The sequence below is a fragment of the Rhagoletis pomonella genome, unplaced genomic scaffold (assembly GCF_013731165.1).
Source record: "Rhagoletis pomonella isolate Grant_MI unplaced genomic scaffold, Rhpom_1.0 Rhpom_scaffold_00002, whole genome shotgun sequence".
Lineage (NCBI taxonomy): Eukaryota > Metazoa > Arthropoda > Insecta > Diptera > Tephritidae > Rhagoletis > Rhagoletis pomonella.
The window spans coordinates 9,149,005-9,160,588 of record NW_023458556.1 but is presented as its reverse complement, the minus strand read 5'-3'; the positions used below and the strand labels follow the sequence as shown (position 1 = coordinate 9,160,588).

The window sequence follows — 11,584 nt, the reverse complement described above, 5'->3', positions numbered from 1 at the left end:
GTAACGGTATCTGAGACATACGATCTTCTCAGAAAATACTTTGGTTTCCGTAGCAATCATTTTTTGACCAAATTAAGTTTTGATGACAGTTTAATCCTTGTGTGTTTTTTAGCTACTATGTACATATATATGTATGTATGCATTTTTTAAAGCCGTTTTTGTACATTTTTTTTTTTTTTTTAAGATAGACGGATTCATGCACGTTCGCCCGGATAAATAAGCATTGTACGTGAAAATTGGGCAAAATTTAGTTATAAATACAGCTGCACTAAACTAATCAAGTTATTTTAAATTTCGTTATCCGTTTTTGGATACTTCTTTTAGTTTCCGAGACATTGAATAAAATTTTGTCATATATGTGAGGTACTATGTGCATATATCACGAAAATTTTTCACACACAGCAGTATTTACTTTATATATTCACCATATTTTTAATAATTTTTAAAATTCTCTAATTTAGTACAAATTTTTATGACATTTTTTCGTATGTCGTACTCATTCCTGCAAAATTTTTGCGAAAAACAATAAAAGTAAAATAATTTAGGAATTTCATGAACTACTAGCATTCCCTCACACTTTGGACAAAATCTATTGTGGCGTTTTTTAGGAATTGAATTCCAAACTTCAATCGCTATTTCCAAAAATTCGTCAAATGTACCATAAATATGGCATCAATCTATCCGTATATATGTATGTATGTTCTTTCAAATTTTCACTCAACTCTTTGGCTCCAAATAGAAAACGAGTATAAACCATAAATATGGTTGTTGCACCAAACCATGCCAGCCATTTAGGCGCCACACCAGCAACCAGGCATTCCGCTGCCACCAAATAATCGTGCATATCAATAACAATAATAAAGCGGCCACAAGTATTAATTGCAACATCGCATACAGATTGGCGATTGAGTAACGCGAATAATCGAAGTTTGTTTTGATTTCGTCCAGCTAATTAATTGCACTTTGTAGGCAAACAATGCTGCCACACTCAATTGTCTTTTGGCCGTTTATGGAGACGCTAACAACAAATGTGCGCACGTGTTTATATTTTTATGACAATCTAACGCCCACCGGAATTGCTGGTGAAACTGTTTTTTAACACCACCACGTCCTTCGACAACGCCCAATTGATGAATTTGTTTAATATCGATGCACTCTTAGTTGTTGCCTCAGTGAAGACAGCGGCCTAACTGAAAAAAGCACATCATTTCCTAAGAGCTTTTATACAAACATTTCCTCACTTGTGCCTGCGTTCCCAGCAGCGAATACTCAAACCTTTTAGAAAATTTAAATTAGCATTCAATATGGTACTATATAAAAGTTATCTTGCGGTAATTTTCCACATAAGGTCCGGGAATGCCACATTTGGGCTTCAACTAAATAATGTCTATAGTTAGTATTTATGTATAGGTGAAAAGATTTTGCTCCATCTCTTCTCAAAGTTTTTCTGAGAGGTTTAAAGTTTCCTCTTTTTAGGAAAAAATATGTATATATGTATGTATATTTACTCTTATTTTAACTCCCAAGATTTTAATCTGCGGTAACCCATAGCGAAATTTCCTGCTCGATCATTCTAGGAAAAAATTTAAATACTTTTCCGGACGAATTTCTCAGTGGAAATGTTTTTCAGATATAAAATTAGCACATAAATCGATTTTTCGCCAGATTTGACTTATGCCATACATATTTTTTACAACAACAACGAAAAATCTTTCAGCGTTTTTCAGCGGAAATATATGTATTTGAAATATATTTTTTACAATATCAACAAAAATTAATTAAACGTTGATCATTTTCATCTCTGGACATCCAACGAAGCCCCTTCTCGGAATAATAGAATTTGACGAAATATCAGTGAATGGATGTAAAGTGGCATGCAGAAATGATATTTTAGAGAGAATTAGCATCAACTTTTCCCTATAAAAGTGGTAAAAATTTAAATTTCTAAAAATTATATTCGTGCTAGGCCCCGTTAAACCAATTTCTTTATAATTCTATAAACTTTTTGAAATAAATGCATTCTTAAAACTTTTATTTTTTTTAATATTGATCTTAGTACAATCAAAAGTTATTTTTGTTTTTTTACAATTATCTTTAATTTCGCTAAAGTTTTACGTAAGACGCAGTAACTAAGATTTATTGTAGACTACACTGTGAAAAGAGTCAGCAAGATATATTTCTGCTTTTAGTTAGTACTTTACCATACTTGCTAACTCGATTTAGGAAATTGTGGAAATTTTTTAATTCATTTCGACCTAACCTATTGGCCTAACCCAAGGTAGTATCAGTAGATCAGCTAATTTTATTATTTTTTTATTTTCACAAATTATTTCATCTCTAAATTGCCAAATATTGTTTATTATTTTTCACAAAAAAACAAAAATGCCAAAATTTGTTTGCAAGTGAAGCTTTTTTTTAATGAAATTCATTTTTTATTTTTTTTACGTTAGCTTAAATACTAATTACACTGTAGGGATGCTAAAATTACTCAGAAAACACCGAAACCTTAATTTTGGATCGTAGATTACGGCCCTGTATACCGTTCTTCTATATCAGGTCATTTTTGCAAGATATTTTCATTTTAAGTTTGCATTGCGTCTCACCGAAAATGTAAAAAACAATCCTATTAATGTGAAAATCAAAACATGCCTGAGGTATCGTTTTGTCGAAAATTTTCTTAAACGATAAGCTTGCGCTATGTTTTTCAAACATCCTGACAGTTTTGAATTCCTTTTTGTTTTAACTATATAATAGGCCACAATAAATAATAATATAAATACATATGTATGTATGTGCATAGCAATCATGTCATGATTTCACTAGCATACTAGCATGAGTGGAAATCCCTACCTCGTTCCAAAGTGGAATGCTTATACTCCTGCAACTATGCTTGTCAACGTATAAAAATAAATGCGGTAACTGTGGCTTCTAATGTTTGCGTGACAAAAGCTATCGAGTTTGGAATGTAGGAGGCTAGATTCATACATAAATACATGCATACATAAAATGTAGTGAGGTAGGGTGATAGGTACGGTGACCACCCGTCCTGTATAGTACGGCTCTGTCCTTTCTTTCAGCCCATTACCCTGACAATTTATTTATTTTATATGGGACGCCAAATGTTCTGCATTTCTTTGAATATCCTGTGTTTTTCCCGTTTTCGGTGTACGGTATTTCGACGCTTTTTCAGCTCTTTAAAATTGCGTGTATATGAACCAGTTTTAAGTGATGTTGGTATATGTATAATAGTAATTTTCTCCATAAACAGTTACTATTTGCTTGTGATTCGAATCGAAGAATACATACAGTAACCAAAATACAAATTAAATAGGACTAGACAATTTAGCAAGGTTTTTGGCTATTATTATTTTTTTATGTGTATTATTGGAGGCTGCTGTGGTTAAGTGATTAGCAGTGCGCATTCCGCAGGGCCTGGGTTCAAGCCCGGTTCAACCCAACATTAAAAAAAATTTATGTTTCTAATAGCAGTCGCCCCTCGGCCACCGATTGTATTTCTGCCATGAAAAACAGCTTCTCGTAAAAGTGCAATCGCCGTTCTCGAAGTCGGCGTAAAACTGTAGGTCCCTCCCCTTTGTGTGACAACATAAAGGCGCATGCCACGAATCAGAGGAGAAAATCGGCCAAAGCCCAAAATATGAGTAAGCGCCTATCAATTATTATTATTATTGAAATTTTTCCGAAAAAGTTAAAAAAATAAAATAAAAAGAATCCAGGATTCACATCCAGGAAGTCCTGGGATCAAAAGAACATAGATAACATTCTTCTACGACAACATTTTGCCCCGGAATTTTATAACATCGAAAAAATAATAATTGTAATTTTCGGTCCGTGACTTTGAATATGGTCACCGTAGTGATAGAAAAAAATTACCTTATTTATAGGCAACGAATAAATTCACTTAATTTTGTATACATATGTACCTACATATGTATATATATTTACATATATATCTATTAATGTATGTATGTATATATGTATATAGTTCTCCAATTTAAATTACACAACAAAACGTAAACCGTTAAAGGCTGGTCGTTCCGTCACACGTTCGCTGACTACCTTTTCACCGTGTATTGTCATATCGGTGCGAATTTTCGGTGCGCAGATAAAATTTAATTCCCTCAGACTGTCACCTAAATCTGCAGGCAGCCAACCGTAGATTTCCCCGGATAGGTGAGGTAATATACCCCTGCCACGCCTGCTGCCACGTTGCGCCACCAATTCCACATACTTTTCATAGTCCAAAGTGTTTTGATCATGTCGAGCATAAAATTTTGTCGCAAGCGGTTCAACTAAAACAAACAAAAAAAAACACCACAATCTGTTAATTTTAGAAAAAAAGTGAATTCGTTGTACTATCTTATACCTCTTACCTCTACCGCACGGCACAAATGTGTAATGTCCACAAAAATGACGATTTTGATTTTCTATAAGTTCCTTTTCGAAATTGTAGGGCAATTCCGCTCGCACCGCCCCCTCTTCTTCAGCGTCGTCGGCTTTTTTGTTAACACTCGGCGGGGTAATACGAACACTCATGCTGGCGTGCGTCATGGCTGCCGCTGAAACAAATTGGTTGTGTCTTCGAAGGCGTTCGCCTGCACACTGACTGCCGCAGTTTAATTTCCACTTCCGTTGTGTGCAGTGGCGTTTCCTATGCAGTTCGTTTTTTGTTTTCCCACTAAACTATTCGCGTGCCACCACAAAACATCGCGAAACACCTTAGGGGTATCCACGATTCGGTGCATACTGTCTAGCACTGTCATGTGTTCAAACAACAACAAAGTTAGCCAATCATGCTATTTATGCTATCTATGCACCAAGCTAGACAGTATGCACCGGATCGTGAATACCCCTATTGAGTTATGCCAGTAAAGAGGTAAATCACATTACCATGCACGAAAGAATTGTTTATCAAATGTTATTTTCGGCTTACATACACCTACATACATAGTCGGAGTATATATGCGACAAGCAGAATGCGTAAAAAATTAAACTCTGTATTTATGGCATTTGATTGGAGTTCATAGACCTATTCCAAGCAATTTATTATTCATACATGCTGGTGCAACTGGGCGTATGAGAAACTTTGAATTCAAATGAAAAAAAATTTTATTTTTAATATTTTTATTGAGCTTTGTACCACGATTGTTTATTAGGAAAAATTGAAAAAGCAACAAAGTCTGACTTTGAACATCGAATTCGCAGGTTCGATTCCTGCTGAAGTCTAGAAAAAAGAAGTCTGATGAGGAGATGTGGTGATCTCCGAAATAGTGCTATAACTTCTACCGCTTAGACTTTGTTGCTTTTTCAAATTTTCGTAATAAACAATCGTGGTACAAAGCTCAATAAAAATATTAAAAATAAAATGTTAACAAGCCACAATAACATTGAAAAAAAATTTAATAAATTGCTGGTCATACGCTGCTTCACCAAAATATCTATCCTGCGGGATGCGAATGATATCATTATGAGCAAATATTAGTTGCGTTCCAGATGCTTCACGATATTCACGATTTGCATTAAAAGCTGTTTGCTCCATTAATAAACCTTATGGAAGGTGGTCACCTGGAACGACTTCCTGTAAAAACCTGCAAATCGTGAAGCATCTGGAACGCAACTAGTATTACGAAAGTTAACCCAATTTGCCACAGAGCGAAGGCGAGCTCGAATCGACTTCGTTACGACGTCGGTCTGGTGAAATCGTTTTGGTGAACTCGAAACGACGTAAAATCGGATTCATATTTCCATACAAAGTTTGTAAAGAAACGGCTTTATATTTTTTCTTTTAATTCAGATTGGAAAGTTTGAAATTTTTAGAAATGTTTGCTGATTTGTTTTTTTAAATATTGCATTCGTTTTGCATTTCGCTAGTACATCGTTTTTAAGGTTCGCCAGCGAATCGTTATTGTGACCCGCCGGCGAGTCGTTTAACGGCCCGCGCTTTTCATCCGACGGCGAGTTCGCTGGGCATGGGAATCGCATCCATTTTCCCTTTCCTTATTTCCGCCATCAATAACATTGATAGCGTATACGACGTATACAAATAATACGAACACTAAGTCGAAGACAAAGACAAATACGAATTCGGAGACGAATATGAAGACGAATAAAAACACAAACTCTAGCTCGAAAAATACACCAAACCCGAATAAAGGGGCAATTCGAAGTCGAATACAAATTCGATTGCGAAAGCGAAGATGAATACGAATACGAAGACGAATTCGATGCCATACAAAGACGAATAGAAAAGCGATTATTAAGTCGAATACGAGGATGAATTCGCTGTAATTTACGGAGGCTAATACGAAGTCGAATATGAAGTCGATTGCAAATACGAATTCGAATATGATCACGAGTGCGTGAACGAATATAAAGGCAGAGAAGAAAACGAAGACGAAGACGACTAAAAAGGCGAATATGAAGTCAAATACAAAGAAAAACACGAGTTCAAAGTCAAATACCAATACGAAGACAGCCACGAATACGAATGGGAAATCGAATATGTACTAATAACGAATTAGAAGTGAATCGAAGGAAGTTTTACTTCCATAATAAATACTACGTATTTGCATGTTTTTTTTAGCCTGAACAACACCGATCGAGGCTATCGGGCCGCTCTCAGACCTGCCTTAACGGTATATTGTAATTAAGAAAGACACCCTACTGTTTACATACAGACTCATCTCAGGGAACAATGCGGACGATTAAAAGCAATTAACTTCGCACATAACACGCTTTCCTCTTATAAAACCAACCGGGACAATGGTGATGCATATAAGATGCATTGATAAAGCAGTCATTGTATTTAATCGGAGCTTTTGCGTCCGATTTGTGTTAACTGGGCATTGAACAAACGGTCCCTAATCCGTTAATTTGTAGTCTGGCTCAACTATCGGTCTAGAAAACGTATTGTTTCGGCGTAGTCGGAGTGGGTACATATGTATGTATCTGTTAGTTGAGTGGGTTTAACGGCCGTCGCTAAGTACGCTCAGTTTACTTATATACAGTATTGGCCAATACAATAGCACCCCCATTTTAAAGTGGTGTTGTTTCCCATTCATATTTATTTATTTATTTTTAGGAATTTTAAATTAAAATACAGTTCATTCTCTAACTTCTCCCATATAAACCCAATTTTAAAACTTTGTAGAAAACTAAAAAAGCAATGCACCTAAATTTCCAAATTTTTCCCAGAAATGCTAACATTTTTTTGAGTACGCATTCAATTTTAGTCTACCGATGTGCAAGTTTCAAGTGGCTGAAAATTACCGTTGACTTTTTAGAATTTTTTTCGCTGAAGGAGTTGCGGGATTCTTCCATATAAAAGTACATTGTGTTTATTCGTTATATGGAAGCAAATTTGACACACAAAAATCTAAAAAATCAACGGTAATTTTTAGCCACTTCTCAGCACATTATCAGACTAAAATTGAATGGGCTATAAAACTGCGTACTCAAAAAAATTATAGCACTTCTGAGAAAAGAGTTTGAAATTTAGGTGAAAATTTATTGAATTTTTTTGTAGTCTTTTACAAAGTTTAAAACTTGGGTTTATATGTACTTTAATGCAAAATGCTATAGATATGGCCAATACTGTAAATATTTTTAGTCCGATAAAAATTACTTATTATAAAACAATTAAAATTGATAACTTCCTCCTTTTTTTGAAGTCGATTAAAAACTTTTTCTCAACTGTTTGCTATTAAATAGCTTTTCGAATGTTGGTTTTGAGGAAGTCAACCAAATAAATTTCGCAGTTATTTAATTTTTAAAAATAAATTCTTTATTACTTCGCCTTCACAGTAGTGCATACATTTAACATTTTATATAACTCTGTAAATACACATGTACATACATACATACATACTACATACAGGCATGCACACAAACAAATATACATACATACATACATACGTTGTGTTATACCTTGATTGTCCTTAATTATAATTACAAAGAAATGGAACTTCAGCTTGGGGAGACACGTTTAAAAACCATTTATATATTTTCAAACTTGGTTAACTTCATTTTCATTTTCCCAATGATTGAAATATTTAGTTAAAAACAAAATAGAGATCTCGTCCCTTTCATTCAGGCAATTTTATGCCGCACTGTGTACGGAATGTAGAAAAAGGGGCATTTAATTACTGCTATTTCAATAAGTTCAAAGAAGCACGGCGCATATTAGCGGTAAAAGATAATACGTAAAAATGGTAAAAAATACTCTCCTTGACCTGGTTTCAAATGCAAAATTTTATAATAAATATTTTTTTTTTTTTAATATTAAACACTAATTTTTGCTTGTCCTTTACAACAGTTTTTTTTTTCTTTAACCAGACCTTAGCCCAGCCTGCTCGGCTATTGGATCAAAACCACGAACCTTTTGAAAATGGTTTTAAACTTCGTTGTAAGTCTTGGAAATTAATAGTTAAGTATAATAAACGCAATTCACCAATAAACCAGGACTGGCACCGATGCCAAATTTTATAATAGCGCTATGGGTAATATTCACGATAGGCGAATTTATCCAGGAACTTGGGTGCATCACAGGTGAATACTTCATAACCGCTACGCGTTTTCACTTTTGCTGTTGAATTTGTATGTTTGTACGTTGTGTAACTTTGTAGAGAGAGCCTCGTTTTTTCATGCAGTAGCGCCTCATTGAATTCGTAACGGTGATTTGTGGTCTTACGCAAAATCGTTTGTACCAACTGCGCCCAAACCGAATCGCCACCACCAGCATTATCGGCTTTAGTAAGCTTCACATCTTTATTTTGGCTCTTAACGTTCGATGACTTTTGATCGCCCTTTTTAGAGTTTCTATTTTGGCTCGTATCATCGGGATTAACTGTTTCTACCTGCTTACGTTGGCTTTCACTTTCTGCCATTAACGCTTGTAAGCGGTCAAATGTTTCAATCATTCGTTTTTTGAACTCCACAATTCTACGCACGTGAGCGAATAGCGGCAGCGGTGCATATTTTTGCCTCTCATTGCCTTCTTCAAATAGTCCTTGTATCTCGGTGTTATTTAGCAAAGGCTCAAAACTACGTTTCTTCTCGGAGGTACCATTAATAAGTATTTTTAATAGGAACTCTTGCATGGCAGTTGTGTTTACTAACGTCTGCTGATAGTCTGCATGCAATAAAGCCATTTGCCGAAGCATTAAACGCAGTGAAGCATCTTCAGCCTCATCGGCCATTGCCAAATCCTCAGTACCAGTGTTATTAAGTGCACTTAATACTCGGTCAAGCAATTTAAAGTCGCTATCGTCAAATTCAAGTATACCTAGCCTTGTTATCAACTCAATATTTGCATTATACTGCTGCTGCAACTCATACAGCTCCCAGAGTGTACGCGTCCGGCTTTCATACTCTTTTTGCACTGCGATTCCCAGTACTGCGGTTACATTTTTATGCAACAATTGTAGTCCCGTTATGAAGGGTGCATCCAGTGTAAAATTACGCATAAAGCCAAAAACATAGTGCAGCGCCAGATCTGGGTGCAGAAAATCATCGCGGTGCATACTGAAAAACTCGTTTAAATCTTTTACTGTTAAATGATTAGATGATACGCTTTGCTCTTCAACAACTTCCGCGGTACCGACGGAAGGGAGACTTGACTTTTGTTCATTCTTGATGCGTTCAAAATTCTCCACCAGCAAATCGCCTGCGGGATTGTCATACTCATCAAATACATCAATGTCAACTGGTGCGGTGGATTCGGCCTTTATTGGATTTTTTTCGTTGGATGTGTTCTTTATTGGTTTTAGATTCTGTTTATTATTAGAAGAGTGCTCTTGGCACAAATATTCTTCACGCATTTCTCGCTCAAGGATCAATTTTTCACGATCGGATCTGAGCAAAGCTTCGTCCTTAAATATATCCAAGTCGAGACCGTCAATAATATCTTCCTTTATGTCGTGACAGCAATATAGCGCAGACATGTCAACTGGATGCGCTTCGGTGTTAAATATATAGGAACCTGCGTTTACGGCACACTCGCCATATGGAGTTTCCAAACGATCTCCTATGGCACCGTCGTTGTGTAGAAAATTCTCCTCATCGAAAAGGAGGTAAAGGTATTTAGTCGTTTCTGCGAGGAAGAATGATTCCATTCGGTTCTCTTTCTCATGGGTAACTACATTGCGTATCTGTGGAAAGATTTGAATGTTTCAGAATAGCATAAGTACACAATTTGGTTATAGAAATATGTATGTAAATCATTTACCGTTGCATATCCACATCGTGTCTTAGCACTAAATTCAATTGTTTGCAATATGTCTTCACCCAACTCCAACAGAAATTGATTTTGCGTTGCTCGATATAGATACATCACCGACTCGATCAGTTCAGGACGTAAGGGATATACTTCTCTATTTGCGGAGGCTTCTCCTAGCGGTATGTTGAAAAATTCAGGCAGAAAGCCATATTTTCGCCAAACTGTACTGTACTTTATCAAAGTGCGCATTGCCGGTCCTATGTCGCCAAACATGCTTAGCACGCCGGGCCAAAAAGCTTCCAGGGATTGAAAAACTGGCAATGTCACCTGACCTTTATTCATGTTGGCCCACACGTACCAGTCATCTTTTTTCAGATATTTGTCAATATTTTTACGAGCCTCATGAAACATCTCCATCAATTCTGGCCGGTTGAGCATAATTGAACCCTTTACCAGATATTCAAAAAATGAATCAACACCTGCTCCAATACCAGAGTCAAATGCAGTCCAGCGTCCTGTTTGTACATCAATGTGGTTGCCAAAAAGGCCAATTGCCGAGCGGCGCTCCCACAAAGAGAAGACTGCATTGAGAGCAACATCTTCATAAATAGGGTTACCGGTGAGTCGACTGAGCGCACCAAACTCAACTAGAAATGTCCCCACGCCAGCCGTACACGTCACTGATGTTTCGCCTTTGGGTACACCGTATCGCAAATTGACTGTACCGTAGGGCATTCCAGTAGCTGTATCAAATGCTGGTAATAAACGTCTTGCCACGTCCTCCGCTAATCGTAGTAACGATCCTTGGCATGGCCACCCTGGCTCCAATGTCACACCGGCTCGTTTTGCCAGCATATGCGCTGAAAGCAAACCGCCCACAATTCGTATGTTTGTTTCGAAAACGGAAACGTTTATGTCTTTCTCGAAGTCCATGGTTTCCAGTAGTTTTACTACTCTTCGAAACTCGGTATAGTTACCCATAGTCGCCAGGGTATCTAACGCGTCAATTAGTGTCAGGGAATAGCTACCCCAGGTGTCAACGCCATCACACGTCAAGGGTCGCAGCTCGTCATAGCCGGCAGCGTGCTCCAAGTAACCCTCATAAGCATGCTGGAACATTGCTCGTACTTTTTCTCTGCAAAGTATAGTGTTATTTCAATTTTGAAAGCAAAAAGGAAAAGTGGTATGGAACCTCAGCTCAAGCACACGATCCTTTGAGTAAAACCTTACACCTTGCGTTTTGTATACCCCTTGAATTACTAGAAAATTTATAAATATCACCCTGATATTACAATACCAAACATCCTTATGCATCTTATAAAGTTGTAATAAATTGCAGAATAATCTAAT

The 11,584-nt window shown here is 36.5% G+C and overlaps 4 protein-coding genes across 4 annotated transcripts in view; 1 reads left to right on the top strand and 3 right to left on the bottom strand.

Annotated features, from left to right (window-relative positions):
• Positions 1-11,584, top strand: part of LOC118733009 (ER degradation-enhancing alpha-mannosidase-like protein 2) — a 108,615-nt gene that overhangs the window by 11,193 nt on the left and 85,838 nt on the right.
• Positions 1-11,584, bottom strand: part of LOC118733008 (putative mediator of RNA polymerase II transcription subunit 26) — a gene marked incomplete in the record, with an annotated part of 166,166 nt that overhangs the window by 83,889 nt on the left and 70,693 nt on the right.
• LOC118733017 lies at positions 4,012-4,659 on the bottom strand. Its single transcript, XM_036462170.1, has 2 exons — positions 4,392-4,659; positions 4,012-4,310 (listed from the first exon to the last, which is right to left on the bottom strand). Exons 1-2 carry the CDS (start codon positions 4,567-4,569, stop codon positions 4,018-4,020), a joined length of 471 nt encoding a protein of 156 aa, XP_036318063.1. The 5' UTR covers positions 4,570-4,659; the 3' UTR covers positions 4,012-4,017.
• On the bottom strand, positions 7,807-11,584 carry LOC118733011 (ER degradation-enhancing alpha-mannosidase-like protein 2). The gene is made up of 3 exons (XM_036462159.1): positions 11,427-11,584; positions 10,244-11,369; positions 7,807-10,166 (listed from the first exon to the last, which is right to left on the bottom strand). The coding sequence occupies exons 1-3, from the start codon at positions 11,546-11,548 to the stop codon at positions 8,511-8,513; spliced, it is 2,904 nt and encodes a 967-aa protein (XP_036318052.1). The 5' UTR covers positions 11,549-11,584; the 3' UTR covers positions 7,807-8,510.